Here is a 20249-nt window from a genome sequence, read left to right as displayed (position 1 = left end):
GTTGATACTTAAACCTGAGTGCCTGCCAAACTCCTCCACTTCCTCAATTACCCTCGGGACCTGCACCAAGGGGTCTTTAATAAATAAAACAATATCATCTGCATATAACAGAATTTTTTCCCCTCCCTCCTTAATTCCAAAACCAGGCTGGCTATTATTGACTCTTATCCGCCCCGCCAGGGGCTCCACAAAAAGCGCAAATAGCAGGGGGGACAAGGGACAGCCCTGCCTGGTTCCTCTTTCTAACCTGAAGCTAGGGGTAAGTTCCCCATTGATGTCAATCCTAGCCGTGGGAGCACTATAAATTGTCCTAACCCCTTCAATAACCTACACAGGTTTTGGTAAATATCGCCCATAGTTCCCTATAAAGGATTTGTACTAAGAGGTACTCTCTTAAAAGTTCTTGTATGTGTAGATGATATTCTACTGTTTGTTAAAAATCTGCAGCAGGGTGTTAATGCATCTCCAGTTCCTATCAAGGAAATTTGGCTTAAAAAAAATGACAGGCTTCTGAATTCCCTTATATCGGGAAGAAAGAGGGTCCATATTAAACTAAAATATTTGATGATTCCAAGGAGGTTAGGAGGGCTCTCAATCCCAAATTTTAGGCTGAATTCTTTAGCGTCACATTTGAGGTTTATAGTTAATGAGGTTGGGTTGGTTCCTATATTTAAGGGATAGACAAAATTTAGAGGATGTAAATTTTATGGAACTGTTGGAAACTAATTTGACTACAAAAAAGGTGGGTCGTAAGTATCCTACTCTAATATTTATTAGTCTTGGGGTAAAGTTAAAATTCTGTTAGGTGTAAAGTGAAGTCTTCCCTTTTTTACACTGTTAAATAATAATTTAATAAAAATGTTATAGAATTTTTCAAAATTGGTGGATATTCGACTTGGGTTAAAGGAAAGTTGTATGGGTTAAAGGAAAAGTTGTCGTTTTCAATTTTATCAAATTAAACACGCATTTTGTGCCACTACGAATAAAGATAGGTTATTAGTAAAATCACATTATTTGTTGGAAACACTTATGGGTAATATCACTAAAAGTCAATCTTTTTTTCTATAAAATTATTAGTTGATTTTCTTAGTAAGAAGAGATGGGAAAGAGAAATGGGTGAAATATCTGAGGTTTAATGGAATACTACACTGTAATGAAATTCAAAAATTGTTTCCCTAAATGAGAATCATAAAATTATCCAATATAAAGTTATTCATAGACTATATTATACACCTGAGAGTCTCTTTAAATGTGGTGTGAGAGCCTCTGCTGAATGTCCTCGGTGTGGAAGGAGTGATGCGGGATTTGAAAATCTTTTATGGAAATGCTCGCATGCAAAGGCCCTCTAAATAAATTAGAGATCGTATGAATGTGAATCTAGAAGTTAACTATGGTTGTCTTGGGTAATAAGTAAAATTGTCATTTAAGGAGTATTATTAATAGTTAGTAATAGGGCTGGGCGGTATACCGGTTCATACCGAATACTGAATTTTTTGGGCTGCACGATATGAATTTTCCCCCATATCGCAATACCGGTTGGGCCCCTCCCCCTCGGGAATGTATTATCAGCGCAGCGCTGTCCCCACATTGGGGAATTAATCCTATGTTTACCCGCCAGCACTGTTCTGCTCCCCCCAATTAAGGATCAGCCTAGCGGGGTACTATCCCTTTTCCTTCCTCTTCCCCTCTCTTCTTCCCAAGTTGCATACCATCCGCTCATATAGTCTTGTTGAACGTGATGTTTAGTTCTCTCCCTCATGTTTCCCCGTCCCTCCTACTGTCTACATCAGACATATTGTTATTGCAACCTGGAGCTTGCAGACTCCTTCATGAGATCTCCTTCATTGTTTCCGCAGGTTGTCATGTTTGGTCCCTAGAGTCTCTTGTTTTATTTCCAATAGCCATTTACCTGGCCTGCTGTCCCGTTACTTCTCTCACTACACATTTTCACATTTTCTGATTTCTATTGTTTATGCCTCCACTACGTATCACCCTTTGCATAACCTGGCAGTGTTCCTGTTGTTCAGTCACTTCCATATAAAGTTTGTTATCATTTATTTTCTCTATTATCTATATATATATAAAACTCAACGTGTGTGTGTATGTATGTATGTATATATGTGTGTATGTTCCACAAAAACTTCCAAACGGCTAAAGATATTAACATGAAACTTGGCACACGTGTTACTTATATGTCAGCAACAAACATAGGATAGGTGATTTAACCCTTACTCACCCCCATTTGCCAGGGGCGGGGTTTATGTTTAAAGTCCTATACAAGTCAATGGGAAATATATGTTACTGCATAACTTCCAAACGGCTTGATGAGATATTTCGATAATACTTGGTCACATGTTACTTATATATCCACTTAAAATATAGGATAGTTAATTTAACCCTTAACTACCCCCATTTGTGAGGGTCGGGGTTTTTGTTTTAAAGTCCTATGCAAATCAATGGGAAATGTATGTTCTCACATAACTTCTGTACTGCTGGAGATATTTCAATACCTGGTACACATATTACAGGTCGGGATAGGAGGTCGACATAGGAGGTCGCGGTGAGGGGGCAGGGGCATTATCGGCAAGGTAATTGCTGATACCGATAATGCCCAAAATTGTGATTATCGGCCGATAATATCGGCAAAACCGATAATCGGTTGATCCCTATTATCTACTATCCTTTGGATAGGGGATAAATGATCTAAGGTTAACACAATAGAATATCATTACTGCTACATACATAATACCTATGTAGTAATATTGTAATATATTCTGTCCTTTTATTCTTCCATAAATGGCTGTATTTTCAACTTGACGTGTTAGTTGTCTTTTATATATCCATACTCCCATTTTTAGTAGTATCAAATAGATCTGCTAATCTGAGAGAAGGTTCTTGTGACTGGTTTACAGTGTGTGATAGAGATTTCTTTGTATTTGTGATGTTTGTAGTTATACTTATCTCCCTCATAATGTTAATGAGTGAGGGCACATGGTATTTTTAGGTATGAGCTAAGTTGTTTGCTGCATTTTATTAATGTGAATGGTGATCGGTTATCAGCAGTGGAATGTATAACATTGCACCGTGCCGGTCTTCAGATTGACTGGCTGATATCATCATGATAATTCACAATATGTGACCATACTATTTGTCTAAGTGACTTCCACCATGTATAGATACAATCGGCCTGTGCCTTGTATATAAAGCCTATAGATTTATCTTATTCTTCTCATTCTTTCTATCTCTCACCAGTTTCGCTCTCTGGTTGTGCTCTTCTATGTAACCTTGTGTTTCAATTGTGTCTTCATTAGTGTTTTTCTATCTTCATTTCCCTGTGTATTCATCCATTTGGTATCAACCAGAGATGTGTTCTTTCTGAAAAGTTTTCATGTATCCATTCAGAATTGCCTTTTTAAGTGCCCGTTGTTAAACAGCTTGTGTTGTCTTGCAGATTCCCTGAGTTTGAGAGTATTAGATTAATGTCTTATTGTAGTTAAAGGGCTACTCCACCCACAGACCTCTTATCCGCTGTGTACCGTCACGCCCCCTCCCATAGACATGATTGGAGTGGGCGTGGCTTCACGAGGGGGCATGGCAAGATGTGATATCTCCACTCGCGGAAACCTACTGTTTAGAATGCCAGGTGCGTCAGGGAGATCACGTGGGCTCCCAGCAGCAGGGCCCTCGTGATCAGACATCTTATCCCTTATCCTTTGGCTAGGGGATAAGATGCCTGTGGGTGGAGTACCCTTTTAAGCTTGGCAATTGTACTCGCAAAAATATATCTAAAATGTCAGTTGTTGCATACTTCTGAATGGACATGTGCTTGCTTTTCTTTTTTGCTGGTTCATTGGTTAGATCAGTGTTTCCCAACCAGTGTGCCTCCAGCTGTTGCAAAACTACAACTCCCAGCATGCCCGGACAGCCAAAGGCTGTCCGGGCATGCTGGGAGTTGTAGTTTTGCAACAGCTGGAGGCACACTGGTTGGGAAACACTGGGTTAGATTCTCCATGTGAACAGGTCTTTCTCCTTGACAGGTCATATGGCAATATCTGTTTTTCGCCACCAGTTTAGTGCATGCATTGGGAAAGCTCCAAACACAATATGAAAGGCCCTTATTTACCCAGTGGATGCCAAAGGAGTGTCTGTTGGACCTCTATTAAGTTGGGTTGGTAGAATTCAAAGCATTTGTTTCAAGTGTATAGAATAGGCTTGCATGCAGTGCCATGCCACACAGTGGCATTGTGCAAAAAGGGTATGCACATTATAGCCTATGGGGATGGTCTGACACTGCATTTCTATATAGCAGCACATACCCAGAAGCATCCTTTGGAGCTGCACATGAATAAATCCTCCCAATGTATACCGTACTTATTCTGCAGATAATCTGAAATTCTGTCCACATCACTTTTGCACTTCTTTATACTTATACCAAATGTTTGTTTTCTCTTCATTTCTAGAAAAAACCCTGTTCACTTCCAAGAATTCAGTCACCCAGGAGATAGCGATTACTGTGATGTAGAGAATGGGAGTCAGGATGACAGTGATGACAGACCGGAGTGTCCCTATGGTACAGATTGTTACAGGTAAGAGCAGAACACTTGATACGTTTGCTTTATGTCACGGAGAGACACCTTCCTACCAATTCAGCTCTATTCAGCAAAGGGGTGAAAGACATCTTTGTCGTTTCTGAGCATCTAATACACCTTTCAGAATGTGTGCAGGAGAGCAATAACGATAGTGCTTTATTCTGTGTCTAAGTATATATCGTTCTTTTAACTTGTTACTTTCTATGTGTCTCGGGGAAAAACATCAAGATGTCAAAGTTAAATGTCTTCATTTTGTAATTACTGATAATTTAGTTTGACGCATTTAAAGACACTTATGGTGGTTCAGCCAATGATGACCACACGTTTCTTCCGAATACTTTTGACTCAATAAAAACATTGGGTTCTCCTGCAGTCCTTGGCATCTTTTCTAGCTTTTTTTTTAAGAGGCCAACCATGATCTTTCCCTACCTACAGGATATGCACAATGACATTGTCCATGTCCCAGAAGAAGTGACGTCACTAGAGGCCAGAAGCCCCTAAAAACCTCAGCATAGACACACTAGGACCCTTGCTCTTATTTTTAAATATGAACAGTGCAGGTACAGATAGATGATCTGAGACTTTTTAGAATAAAGAACATCATGCTGGATTTTACCTTTCTTGCTGAATATATAACAAAGTATCTACTTTGCTTCTTGTACTGATTTATGGAGAGTTGTTTGTTATTGAAGGTACACTTTAACATGTAAGAAATACAGCCCTGGCTTAAGAGCTTGCTGCATATTGTCCTATGTTCAATATGTAACAGTATACATTATGATCTAAGCTTGCTATAGTGGTGACTGTAGGGAGCCAGCATGTAAACTTTTTTCTAAATAGATCCATGCTGCAGGCTGCTCATACTGAATCTTTGCACTAATAGCCAGAACGCCCTGCGATATGTAATATTACATTCTATAACAATGGCTTCAATCCATTAAAGCCTCAATCCATTAAAGTCAATAGGCTTACCGTCAAACCTTTCTGACTGCTTGCCATTATATATCTGCAGCATACAATCAGATGTGAATGCAGCCTTAGTAAGCTCCACATACTGCTAACTGCAGGCAACTGAAATGTTTTCATTTAAAGGAGTACTCCAGTGGAAAACTTTTTTTTTTTTTTTTTTAATCAACTGGTGGAATAAAGTTAAACAGATTTGTAAATGACTTCTATTAAAACATCTTAACCCTTCCAGTACTTATCATCTGCTGTATCATACAGAGGAAGTTGAGTTGTTCTTTTCTGTCTGACCACAGTGCTCTCTGCTGACACCTCTTGTCCATGTCAGGAACTGTCCAGAGCAGGAGAGGTTTTCTATGGGGATTTGCTCCTGCTCTGGACAGTTCCTGACATGGACAGAGGTGTCAGCAGAGTGCACTGTGGTCAGACAGAAAAGAAATTCAAAAAGAAAAGAACTTCCTCTGTTTTCCACTGGAGTACCCCTTTAACTCTATAGCAATAAAGTGGATTTGCACCACTGTAAAAGGAAACTATTTAAAACGTATCTCCGATGTTGGTCTGGCAGCATGTATGTGTATGGAATTTTTTTTTTGCAAATCGGCATCCTGATCCCTTAAGCAGCAAGCAAGTCTTAGGCTACCAAGTTGCCAGGAGATTTAAACAGGAATCCTGTTGACGTACCAATGTAGTTACACTTTAAAAATATGATATGAAAAATTTTATATAATGATGCAACAGTACTTTATAGTTTTTTCATAAGTCAGTAATACATGTTAACAGTACAAACCAAAAGTTTGGACACACCTCATTCAAAGAGTTTTCTTTATTTTCATGACTATGAAAATTGTAGATTCACACTGAAGGCATCAAAACTATGAAGTAACACATGTGGAATTATAGACATAACAAAAAAGTGTGAAACTGAAAATATGTCATATTCTAGGTTCTTCAAAGTAGCCACCTTTTGCTTTGATTACTGCTTTGCACACTCTTAGCATTCTCTTGATGAGCTTCAAGAGGTAGTCACCTGAAATGGTCTTCCAACAGTCTTGAAGGAGTTCCCAGAGATGCTTAGCACTTGTTGGCCCTTTTGCCTTCATTGGGTTCAGGTCTGGTAACTATGGGGGCCAGGTCATCTGGCGCAGCACCCCATCACTCTCCTTCTTGGTTAAATAGCCCTTACACAGCCTGGAGGTGTGTTTGGGGTCATTGTCCTGTTGAAAAATAAATGATGGTCCAACTAAACGCAAATCGGATGGAATAGCATGCCGCTGCAAGATGCTGTGGTAGCCATGCTGGTTCAGTATGCCTTCAATTTTGAATAAATCCCCAACAGTGTCACCAGCAAAGCACCATCACACCTCCTCCTCCATGCTTCACGGTGGGAACCAGGCTTGTAGAGTCCATCCGTTCACCTTTTCTGCGTTGCACAAAGACACGGTGGTTGGAACCAAAGATCTCAAATTTGGACTCATCAGACCAAAGCACAGATTTCCACTGGTCTAATGTCCATTCCTTGTGTTCTTTAGCCCAAACAAGTCTCTTCTGCTTGTTGCCTGTCCTTAGCAGTGGTTTCCTAGCAGATATTCTACCATGAAGGCCTCACACAGTCTCCTCTTATCAGTTGTTCTAGAGATGTGTCTGCTGCTAGAACTCTGTGCGGCATTGACCTGGTCTCTAATCTGAACTGCTGTTAACCTGCGATTTCTGAGGCTGGTGACTCGGGTGAACTTATCCTCCGCAGCAGAGGTGACTCTTGGTCTTCCTTTCCTGGGGCGGTCCGCATGTGAGCCAGTTTCTTTGTAGCTCTTGATGGTTTTTGTGACTGCACTTGGGGACACTTTCCACCTAGAATATTACACATTTTCAGTTGTTTCACACTTTTTTGTTATGTATATAATTCCACATGTGTTACTTCATAGTTTTGATGCCTTCAGTGTGAATCTACAATTTTCATAGTCATGAAAATAAAGAAAACTCTTTGAATGAGAAGGTGTGTTCAAACTTTTGGTCTGTACTGTATGTATCTTCTATATCTTAATTTTTTTTTATTTATATATATATATATATATATATATATATATATATATATATATGAATTATCACATGAAAGAAGAATTGTAGGCTGTGTGCATATATATAACAGAAACCTCTGTACATTTAACTGTAAATGAAGGCTTCTGCTGCGTGTATGTTCATTAGTTTTGCACCGCACGATATTCTGTTCCTTGTTATTTGCTGTTGCTACAAATATTATAGAGTATATCTTCAATAAGTTGTTGTTGTTTCTATGATATAAAATTTTGCATCAGGAAATGTGCCACTTACACATATACTAAATTATTTGTTCCCAGACTGGTGTTTATATGACAGGTTTGGACTGTTACATGACAAATAAACTCCCTGGGTGGTAAACATTGCAGTCTGCAATGAAACCTTCCCAAGCCTGACTAGAAGTAGTAAAACATTTATAAATATTAATACAAATGTTATTCAGAAACATTCTTCTATTGTACAAGAAGAATCCAGTGCTACTATAGTCTATAAATGCTCCTAACTTTTTTAAACAAGACAGGCTTGATATATTTGTTATCTCTTAGTCATAAGCAGCTTATCCGCCCCCCCCCCCCCCCCCCCCCATGCTCTTTTCTCTGAATAGACAGGTTCTTGAGATCAAACGGGTACTCCGGGGAACTAAAACCATAGCCCATCATTTCCTTCTCACCAACCTATTTATTTGTCTAAATATCATTCATTAGCTATATAGAGCAGTTTTGCTTTTTCTGCTGTAACTTATATGCAGGGAGTGAGAGAAAGACGTCATTCTCAGGTCCACCTTGTCTTTCTGCAAAGCCTTCACTGAGACTTGCCCCCACGCTCCTGGAAGACAAACACCACATGATTTCTGTCTGGCTTCACAGCCACTGTTCCCCTCCCCGTGTGAGGATCTTGCTGGGAGAGCAACAGCCCAGCGTCTCCATACTCTTCTCTTCCCATCACTCTGGTACAAGTTGATCTTGGTCTCATCTGTCCATAGGATGTTGTTCCAGAACTGTGAAGGCTTTTTTGGATGTTGTTTGGCAAACTCTAATCTGGCCTTCCTGTTTTTGAGGCTCACCAATGGTTTCCATCTTGTGGTGAAACCGCTGTATTCACTCTGGTGAAGTCTTCTCTTGATTGCTGACTTTGACACACATACGCCTACCTCCTGGAGAGTGTTCTTGATCTGGCCAACTGTTGTAAAGGGGTTTTCTTCACCAGGGAAAGAATTCTTTGGTCATGCTCCACAGTTGTTTTCCTTGGTCTTCCGGGTCTTTTTGGTGTTGCTGAGCTCACCAATGCCTTCCTTCTTTTTAAGAATGTTCCAAACTGTTGTTTTGACCACACCTGATGTTCTGGCTATCTCTCTGATGGGTTTGTTTTTTCAGCCTAATGATGGCTTGCTTCACGGATAGTGACAGCTCTTTGGGTCTCATCTTGAGAGTTGACAGCAACAAATTCCAAATGTAAATAGCACACTTGAAATGAACTCTAGACCTTTTATCTGCTGATTCTAATTGGGATAATGAGGGAATAACACACACCTGGACATGGAACAGCTGAGAAGCCAATTGTCCCATTACTTTTGGTCCCTTAGCAAGTGGAAGGCACATATGCAAACTGTTGTAATTCCTACAATGTTCACCTGATTGGGATGTAAATACCCTCAAATTAAAGCTAACAGTCTGGAGTTAAATCACATCTTGTTCGTTTCATTTCAAATCCACTATGGTGGTGTATAGAGCCAAAAATTTTAAAATGACAGTATTATCGGCGTTCTTCTGCTCTGGTCTGCTGGAAGGCAGATCAGGGCAGAAGATGCCGGGGAGGCGGAGAAGGCAGGTAAGAGAACCTCTGTCCTCCATGTTAGCTGATCTTATCCCTGCAGCCGTGCTGAGATCAGCCAAATCTGTTGCCTCACTGCCGCAGATGCCGTGATCGGTATTGATCACAGCATTTAATGGGTGAATGTTGGCCAATACTGGCGAGTCCCTGGCTGCTATCAGCAGCCAGGACCTGCCATGCATGACCCGAGCATCGCTCCGATGCTCGCGGTCATGTATAGGACATAAATGTACGTCGAAGTACTGCTGCACCAAGACGTACATTTACGTCCGTATCTGCCTGAGACATAACTGCGTGCTAAGTATTGCAGCAATCCAACATTTCTATCTGGGTGCATTATTTTTATTTTTTTGTTAATGAGCCTTTGCTGCACTGTAAAAGCCCCCCAAAATTATTTATATTCCAGAAGTTCTTCTTTAACCTCTTCAGGACATAGGGCGTATGGATACACCCTGCATCCCGAGTCCTTAAGGACCGAGGGCGTATCCATACGCCCGTGGGAATTCCGGCCCCCACCGCTAGCCGGTTGGGGACCGGAGCCGGATGCCTGCTGAAATCGTTCAGAAGGCATCCCGGCATATCGCCCAGGGGGGTCATTATGCCCCCCCATGTCGGCGATCGCCGCAGATCGCTGGACAATTCAGTCCAGCGATCTGCGGGTTCCGGGTCAATCGGGTCTCCAGTGACCCGATGACCCGGAATTACTGGCTGTTCGGGGCCGTCTCTGACGGCCCCGAACAGCCAGAGCCTGCAGGGGTGAGATGGCACTGGTGCCACCTCACGATCGCCCTGATTCGTCGGCCGGATTACCGGCCGACCAATCAGGGCGCCTGCTGCGGGTGTCACTCCCGCACCCGCTCCGCCCCTCTTCTGGAGGACGTGAGCGGGTGTGGGACGTGCACCCCGGGTGCTGGGGACCCCGATCCCCGGCACCCCTGTTGGGATCGGGGCCCCAGGAGCAGCTGCGGTGGCGGGACTGACCTGCAGCGTCTGGATCGTTGGAGGTGAGTGACAGCCTCCTGCTGTTGCTTAGCAACAGCTCCCATCATGCAAAAAGGGCATGCTGGGAGCTGTAGTTATGCAACAGCAGGAGGCAGACCACCACAACTCCCAGCATTCCCTTATGGGCATACTGGGACTTATGGTTTTGCAACAGCTGGAGGCACATTCTTTCTATGGAAAAGTGTACCTTCAGCTGTTGTATAACTACAACTCCCAGCTTGCACAAACAGCTAAAGTGCATGCTGGGAGTTGTAGTGGTGCATCTGCTGGTTGCATAACTACAACTCCCAGCATGCCCGTTGGCTGTCGGTGACTGCTGAGAGTTGTAGTTTTGCAACAGCTGAAGGCACACTGGTTGTGAAACTCAGAGTTTTTTTTTACCTAACTCAGTGTTTCACGACCGGTGTGCCTCCAGCTGTTGCAAACTACAACTCTCAGCAGTCACCGTACACCATGCACCGTACATGCTGGGAGTTGTAGTTTTGCAACAGCTGGAGGCACACTGGTTGTGAAACACTGAGTTAGGTCACAAACTCAGTGATACATAACCAGTGTGCCTACAGTTGTTGCAAAACTGCAACTCTCAGCAGTCACCGACAGCCAACGGGCATGCTGGGAGTTGTAGTTATGCAACAGCTGGATGTCCCCCCCAATGTGAACGTACAGGGTACACTCACATGGGCGGAGGATTACAGTAAGTATCTGGCTGCAAATTTGAGCTGCCGCAAACTTTCTGCTGCAGCTCAAATTGCCAGCGAGAAACTACTGTGAACCCCCGCCCGTGCGACTAGACCCTAAAAACACTACACTACACTAACACAAAAAATAAAATAAAAAGTAAAAAACACTACATATACACATACCCCTATACAGCCCCCCTCCCCTCCCCAATAAAAATGAAAAACGTCTGGTACGCCACTGTTTCCAGAACGGAGCCTCCAGCTGTTGCAAAACAACTCCCAGTATTGTCGGACAGCCGTTGACTGTCCAGGCATGCTGGGAGTTTTGCAACAGCTGGAGGCACCCTGTTTGGGAATCACTGGCGTAGAATACCCCTATGTCCACCCCTATGCAATCCCTAATTTAGGCCTCAAATGCGCATGGCGCTCTCACTTTGGAGCCCTGTCGTATTTCAAGGCAACAGTTTAGGGTCACATATGGGGTATCGCCGTACTCGGGAGAAATTGTGTTACAAATTTTGGGGGGTATTTTCTGCTTTTACCCTTTTTTAAAATGTAAAATTTTTGGGAAAACAAGCATTTTAGGTAAAAAAAAAAAATTTTTTTACATATGCAAAAGTCGTGAAACACCTGTGGGGTATAAAGGTTCACTTAACCCCTTGTTACGTTCCCGGAGGGGTCTAGTTTCCAAAATGGTATGCCATGTGGGTTTTTTTTTTGCTGTCCTGGCACCATAGGGGCTTCCTAAATGCGGCATGCCCCCAGAGAAAAATTTGCGTTCAAAAAGCCAAATGTGACTCCTTCTCTTCCGAGACCTGTAGTGCGCCAGCAGAGCACTTTTCACCCCCATATGGGGTGTTTTCTGAATCGGGAGAAATTGGGCTTCAAATTTTTAGGGGTATTTTCTGCTATTACACTTTTTAAAAATAAAAATTTTTTGGGAAAACAAGCATTTAGGTAAAATTTGTATTTTTTTTTTACATTTGCAAAAGTCGTGAAACACCTGTGGGGTATTAAGGTTAACTTTATCCCATGTTACATTCCCCGAGGGGTCTAGTTTCCAAAATGGTATGCCATGTGTTTTTTTTTTTTGCTGTTCTGGCACCATAAGGGCTTCCTAAAGGTAACATGCTCCCCAAAAACCATTTCAGAAAAACGTACTCTCCAAAATCCCCTTGTCGCTCCTTCCCTTCTGAGCCCTCTACTGCGCCCGCCGAACACTTTACATAGACATATGAGGTATGTCCTTACTCGAGAGAAATTGGGCTACAAATACAAGTAAAAATTTTGTCCTTTTACCCCTTGTAAAAATTCAAAAATTGGGTCTACAAGAACATGTGAGTGTAAAAAATGAAGATTGTGAATTTTCTCCTTCACTTTGCTGCTATTCGTGTGAAACACCTAAAGGGTTAAAACGCTGACTGAATGTCATTTTGAATACTTTGGGGGGTGTAGTTTTTATAATGGGGTCATTTATGGGGTATTTCTAATATGAAGACCCTTCAAATCCACTTCAAACCTGAACTGGTCCCTGAAAAATTCTGAGTTTGAAAATTTTGTGAAAAATCGGAAAATTGCTGCTGAACTTTGAAGCCCTCTGGCGTCTTCCAAAAGTAAAAACACGTCAATTTTATGATGCAAACATAAAGTAGACATATTGTATATGTGAACCAAAAAAAAATGTATTCGTAATATCCATTTTCCTTACAAGCAGAGAGCTTCAAAGTTAGAAAAATGCAAAATTTTCAAATTTTCCATTAAATTTACGGATTTTTCACCAAGAAAGGATGCAAGTATCGACAAAAATTTACCACTATGTTAAAGTAGAATATGTCACGAAAAAACAATCTCGGAATCAGAATGATAACTAAAAGCATTCCAGAGTTATTATTGTTTAAAGTGACAGTGGTCAGATGTGCAAAAAACGCTCCGGTCCTTAAGGCCAAAATGGGCTCCGTCCTGAAGGGGTTAAGTAGCACACTGCGTTGATCATGGTCATTTTGGTCACATAAAATAACTCTTGCTGTTACATTCAGAGACAGTCATGATCATTAGTCATGGTTACAGTCATCACGGTTACTTGAGCTGCTTTTGTCAGATGTTGAAGTTGATTACTTAACCTATTATTGATGTGTTGCATTAACACCTTGGGTCTGACCCAGTCTGTCTTTATATTGGAAAGACTCACACCACCTTCTACAGAGCAACACTTCCCTGTGAGGAGCTGAAGCACCTGTTGCTTGTACGCTGTGCTCCGATTACTTTTACTTCTGTCCTGTTCTCATTATCACTTCTTCAGTTTTTTTTTCTTTTTTTGATTTCTCGGATAAAAGATCAAAGTCTGTTCTGTAGTTATAAAGAACCCCAGGATGAGACTGCGTACTGTACGCCTTGATTTTCTTTGTCACTTGATTTGTCAAGCACAGATTTGCATAGTACAGTACAGCTAAGGTCATAAAAGCCTTGATTTCCTTTGTCCTTGTTAGCATATTTTTTATACCCAACATAAAAACAGATGAAAGAACTGCCATTCTACTTATCATGTTCCAAGCTTAAAGGGGTACTCCGCTGCTCAGCTTTTGGAACAAAATGTTCCGAATGCTTAGAGCCGGCGCCGGGAGCTTGGGACGTCATAGCTCCGCCCCTCGTGATGCCACGTCCCACCCCCTCAATGCAAGTCTATGGGAGGGGCGTTTCTATCATTGAGGGGCGGGGTATCATGAGGGTGGGGTTATGACGTCACGAGCTGCCGACTCTAAGCGTTCGGAACATTTTGTTCCAAACCCTGAGCAGCTGAGTACCCCTTTAATGTATGAGAACAACTTACTTATTTACATTATGGGTATATTAAAATATATATATATATATGTATATATATATATATATTCACACACATACCCCATGCGGCAGTAATAATTCTCAGTTACACTTGTCACATTAGGTGAAAGATTATATCAAAATTTGGATTAATAAACTCAAAAAGGGAAACAACCGCTCAGATCTCAGACCATAATAAAATGTCAATGGAAAAGGAGTCTCATAATTTGGTCTCTTTGCTCGCTATTTTGCTTGTTGACTTCTGAACTGTCATATTATTTTGCAGTTCTATGTTTTCTTTTTTTGTCCTGCTGCATTCCTTTTTCTCCTATTCCACATTGCAGTAAACGGATTGTTAAATGTTATCAGTCCCTATTCCTAGTGGGGCTTATAACCAACATTCCCTATATCAAAACACCAACATAAAGGCAAATATAATATAAAAACTCTTCAGCTATTAGTACTGTATGTTGTCGGAGTGTAGAGGAGGTGCCCATATAAACAACATGCAAACATTATCCTTGATCTGATTTTGCCCTAGTGCCACATTAATGGAATTTTAGCTTTTTTACTCATTTTCTATTAGCTCGTTCATACATGCATGTGTTGCTTTGGAGGCAGCATGGGTTACAGCAGTCGTCTCTAAGATTGTCCCTTTAACTTTACGGCACTATAGACATCAGATTCTAATTTTTGGAATGATAAAAGTGCGGTAAACTTGGTGCTAATTAATCTTTAGATTAAAATTGTTATAGTGCTTTTCTAGGTTAGTATAATAAAAGCAGATTGCTTTCTCACAAGTAATGCCATATGCACAGGGTATGGTTTAGTATTGAAAAATAAGCAGGGGTAACATAATGTAGCCCAGTATAAAAAAAAAAAATTATCACAGCTTCATGAAGGATTAAGATCATATAGTATGAACATGGCGATGCTCTACTGAGGACTATACCCCTTTCTGATACATCAGAGACTACTATATAGGCTACTATCTATGGATCATGTAGAAATTGTTCCCATTGCTGTAGTGAAGAAAACCTAATGCAGGTGAGACTTAGAGGCACTGTCATTATGAAAAACTTTATATTTTGTAGTACTACTGATAAGATGCCTTTTTCAATATACATTTATAAAAAAAAAAAAAATTTTACTAAAAAATTCAAAATGAAATTAGCCGCCACTAGGGGTCATCTATCTTTATGCAGACAGACTACTCTGTATTTTGCAGCATACTGAATATCGGCTGTAAAGTGTATTCACCAGCTGTGTGCCTCCAGCCTTCAAAACAACAGACAAAGGATGTGTGAGCATGCTCGGAGTTGTAGTTTTGCAACAGCTAAAGGCAACACTGCTCTAACATTGTACTCTTGCACTGCAGCTCCAGCTCTTGCAAAATACAACTCCCAGCATGCTTGAACAGTCAAAGCTTTCTCTGACTCCTGAATTACAAAGAAGCTGATCAGACATTGAGGAGTCTGTGAAAGCTGAATGACACACATTAGCCTCCAGCTTTACTGGGAACAGATAGAAAATGTATGCATAAAATCTACTGTGCAGTGATTTGCAAACTGCCAGGCTGCTCCCAGACTCAGAGCAGATGAGTCATCATAGTGATGGAGAGAGACGGACATGCCCCTCCACAAGGCAAGAAGAAAAAGAAAGTGAGCAACATATAAATGCTATTTGTTAGGGATATATAGGTCCTAGACACAAAAATATTATATGTACATAATCAGGATTAGGTACTGAGTAGCATATCGTTTTTTTTTTTTTTTTTTTTTTGGACACTATGACAGGTACGCTTTAACCCCTTAACGACCAAGGACATATATTTACGTCCTTGGCCGGCTCCCGCGATATAACGTGGGGTCACACGGTGACCCCGCGTCATATCGGGTAGGTCCTGGCATGTATCTGAAGCCGGGACTAATAGCGCGCGGCATTGATCACGGTGCTGCCGGCTATTAACCCTTTAGACGCGGCGTTCAAAGTTGAACGCCGCATCTAAAACGAAAGTGAAAGCTGCCCGGCTGCTCAGTGGGTCTGATCGGGACCACCACAGTGAAAATGCGGTGTCCCGATCAGCTGGGACATGAGCGGAGGTCCTCTTACCTTCCTCCGGAGTGTCCCTTCGGCGATTGATTGCTCCAAGCCTGAGATGCAGGCTTGAGCAATCGACCGCCGATAACACTGATCACTGCAAAGCGTATAAGATCAGTGTGTGCAGTGTTATAGCCCCCTATGGGAGCTATAACACTGCAAAATAAAGTGTAAAAAAAAAAGTTAATAAATGTGATTTAAGCCTTTCCTTAATAAAAGTTCAAATCACCCCCCTTTTCCCATAAAAAAAAAACACCATGTAAATAAAAATAAATATAAACATATGTGGTATCGCCGCGTGCGTAAATGTCCGAACTATAAAAAATATATCATTAATTAAGCCGCATGGTCAATGGCGTTTGTGCAAAAAAAGTCCAAAATTAGGTATTTTTGGTCGCTTTTTATATCGTGAAAGAATGAATAAAAAGCAATCAAAAAGTCTGATCAATACAAAAATGGTACCGCTAAAAACGTCAGATCATGGCGCAAAAAAATGAGCCCTCATACCGCCCCATACGCAGAAAAATAAAAAGTTATAGGGGCAGAAGATGACAATGGTAAATGTATAAATTTCCGTGCATGTAGTTATGATTTTTTCTAGAAGTACGACAAAATCAAACCGATATAAGTAGGGTATCATTTTAATCATATGGACCTACAGAATAAAGATAAGGTGTCATTTATACTGAAAAATGTACTGCGTAGAAACGGAAGCCCCCAAAAGTTACAAAATGGCATTTTTTCTTCAATTTCATCGCACAATGATTTTTTTTTTCCCTTTCGCTGTAGATTTTTGGGTAAAATGATTGATGTCACTGCAAAGTAGAATTGGTGGTGCAAAAAATAAGCCATCATATGGAATATGGATTTTTAGGTGCAAAATTGAAAGGGTTATGATTTTTAAAAGGTGAGGAGAAAAAAACGAAAGTGCAAAACCCGAAAAACCCTGCGTCCTTAAGGGGTTCAGGAAATCCAAATGCAGGCTCCCCCTCTCTGTTCCCTGTAACCACTGTAAATGCATTTCCCTGATTCAACATAAACACAACTTTTTGAAGTAGCAGAATAACTCCATATCTTTGGTTGTGTTCAACTTCAGCTTTAAAATCTTCTGTTCAGACTGCAGAAATGAAGAGCAATGGCACTCACCGATAGGGTAAAATTTAAATTCATCTTTATTTTTAGTTAAAGGGGTTATCCAGGGAAAAAAACTTTTTTTTATATATCAACTGGCTCCAGAAAGTTAAACAGATTTGTAAATTACTTCTATTAAAAAAATCTTAATCCTTTCAGTACTTATGAGCTTCTGCAGTTAAGGTTATTCTTTTCTGTCTAAGTGCTCTCTGATGACACGTGTCTCGGGAACCGCCCAGTTTAGAAGAGGTTTGCTATGGAGATTTGCTTCTAAACTGGGCGGTTCCCGAGACACGTGTCATCAGAGAGCACTTAGACAGAAAAGAACAACCTTAACTTCAGAAGCTCATAAGTACTGAAAGGATTAAGATTTTTTAATAGAAGTAATTTACAAATCTGTTTAACTTTCTGGAGCCAGTTGATATATATAAAAAAAGTTTTTTTTGCTGGATAACCCCTTTAAATCCCAACTGGACAGGGTGAACAAAAGCTTTTTCCCCTTTAAATTTACATCCATCTTTTGTGAGAACTTTTATGCAAAGTCACCCAGCAAATGAATAAACCAGACTTCCCATCAAAATATATGGAGCAAAAATGACTGGAAATGAAGGACAAATTTATGGTATTTTTTTACATAATTTCTTTCAGTTACAACTCCCAGATGGTTCCTAGAATACATCATTGTCTTGTGTGGTTCGCTGTGCATCTGATGCCAAAAATGTGGTGTGACAATAAATTGTATTAAGTTGTAGACAGGGGGAATTTACCAATTGTGTCTATTGTAGCATGCTTTTTCTTTAAGACTGTCCTTGTTTCAGACATATTTATTATTCTGGTGCAGGGCACCTTAATAAATCTGTTCTATTCTCCAATTCTGTGCATCAAAAATCTATTCAGTTGTACAAACTTTAGACTATTTTTATTGAAGTCTAAGCTGGGAATAATTTAAGACAGAATCAAGCTTTCACTGGATGATAAATGTGTCTTCAACTTAAAGCGTACCCCTCAGATCCAACAAAATTTTTTTTTTTTTTATATATCACTCAGTACCTAATCCTGTCCATGTACATCTAATTTTTATGTGTCTAGCAAATATTTTTTTTTTATTACACTTTTAATTTAGTTCACTAGTCTGAATTCCTCTCAAAGGGAGGGGGTGTGGCCTCACTGTGCAGGTCTCCGCCCCTCCCTCAGTATGCTGTCTGCTCACATCTCTCCTAACATTAGCAAATATGCAACTCCCAGCTTGTCCTCACTGACAGTAGCGGGACACAAGCTGACAGTGGGAGGATTTTTCCTCCAGCTTTGAGCCCTGCACTCACAGCTGTCAATCAAGGAAGTGTGTCCATGATGCATGGACACAGCAGGACTAGTATGTGTCCAAGCAGGCAGGGGGGGCAGTTGTTTGACTGGCTTTTTCAGTATGAAATACTGAAAAATTTCCAATGAAAGCAATTGCAAAACCTATTGGTTTTGCATGCTTTACAACATATCAAAAGTTTTTGTATCTGGCAGTGCCCATTTAACTTACACTTCACTGACACCCCCCCCCCCCCTCCCCTTATTGGACAGAAGTTAACAACCTAGTGTTTCTCGCTCCTTGCCTCTCTTCTTTGGTAATCCCCGGTCTTCTAACTATGCTGAGCCTTCTCTGCTGCAGAATAGAGCTCCATTCTGCATTATAACTTCTCCCCTTCGCATGTGCAATAGCCGTGGCCACAGGCCTTGTTATGCAGAGTGGAGCTTCATCCTGCAGTACAGGGAAGCAGGTGTTACAATGAAGACGCCAGCGGACATCACTGTGCAACTGGAGCTTGGGAATTCCCCCTCTTCCACCAAGAAGGATCATCAGCATATTGAGAAGATCAGAGATTACCAAAGAATGTAAGTAGCTATCATGATTCTCCTTTTCCAAAGAAGTCAGACAGCCTATTTTCAAGTGAGACAGAGAGCCTTTGTCCCTTTTATAGTATTTTTGAGGAGCATTTGCTGTAGGTACTGAAGCTCAACCACCCTTCTAAGGGCATTTACTCTGCCTAAGATTAGGGGTAGCTTTCCGGGTCCATCAGCATAGGTTATAAAAGCTATAGGCTGCTCATCCATAAGGTCCTCACCCTTTGCCCAAGACCCTATACCCCACTTTCTTCTTCCTTTTGCCCGCTCCTTAGGTATTTACTATACATTTCTTGGCATCAGATTGCTGAGTGTGTCTCACCTCTGGTTCTCAGTGGCATAAATATAATTTTTGTATCATTTTGGGAATCAATTTTTCACAGCCCACACTTCTATTTGAAATGTTGCAACTTTCTTTTGATAGCATTTTGTTGGCTTTTTTTTTCACTGATAGTTGTTTCAGGTACACTAGAATGGGGTGATCACTTTGCAGTGATTTCTTTCTATTATACTATTCTAAACAGGCATTTATAAATTATATTCTTTTCTATGAAATATGTGTTGTTGCCAATTTTGACCAAATATAGTTTAAAGTCTTAACTAACATTTACAATTGTAAAGTACATAGAAGGCAAAACCGCATTAGGAGCAAGCAGATTGTTACCCAAGTTTTCAAATTTGTGTAAAAAACAAGAAAATAGATGCCAACAATTTTAAAAGTGAATAAACCAAAACATACCTTTCATGCCACAAAGACATAAATTCGGTCTTAAGAGCAAGAATTGTCGCTCTCTGGGGAAAAAAATGAGTATGTGTGGCACATAAGACTTTAAGTGGAAACTTGACACAGGAGAAACCAGGGACCCCTCAAAATGCTTTCTTGTGTCCATGTGGTTGGCATTAATTTTCTCTACATTATAATAAGAGAAATTTTTGTTTTTGTACTGCCTCAAAAAATATGAATCCTGGCAGCCAAGGCAATACATTCTATTAATTTCTCTATTTTGTACCTTGTTCCTGGATAACTCTCCCTCAACAAAAAGATGTAGAGCCTAAGGGGACAATTTGTCCCCAAGACAATGTTAAGGAGACCCCCAGGCCCTTTGTATTATTGGCCACAATATACAGGGTGGGCCATTTATATGGATACACCTTAATAAAATGGGAATGGTTGGTGATATTAAAGGGG

At 40.7% G+C, this 20249-nt stretch overlaps 1 protein-coding gene across 1 annotated transcript in view; it reads left to right on the top strand.

Annotated features, from left to right (window-relative positions):
• The window catches only part of APLF (aprataxin and PNKP like factor), a 174623-nt gene that overhangs the window by 123044 nt on the left and 31330 nt on the right, over positions 1 to 20249 (top strand). Inside the window, exon 8 of the mRNA XM_056567904.1 lies at positions 4461 to 4586. Within this exon, the coding sequence (XP_056423879.1) occupies positions 4461 to 4586 (126 nt within the window). The remainder of the gene's footprint in view (positions 1 to 4460; positions 4587 to 20249) is intronic.

The sequence above is a fragment of the Hyla sarda genome, chromosome 3, assembly GCF_029499605.1.
Source record: "Hyla sarda isolate aHylSar1 chromosome 3, aHylSar1.hap1, whole genome shotgun sequence".
Lineage (NCBI taxonomy): Eukaryota > Metazoa > Chordata > Amphibia > Anura > Hylidae > Hyla > Hyla sarda.
Note: the sequence above shows the minus strand (reverse complement) of the source record. Positions and strands in the feature narration are given on the sequence as shown.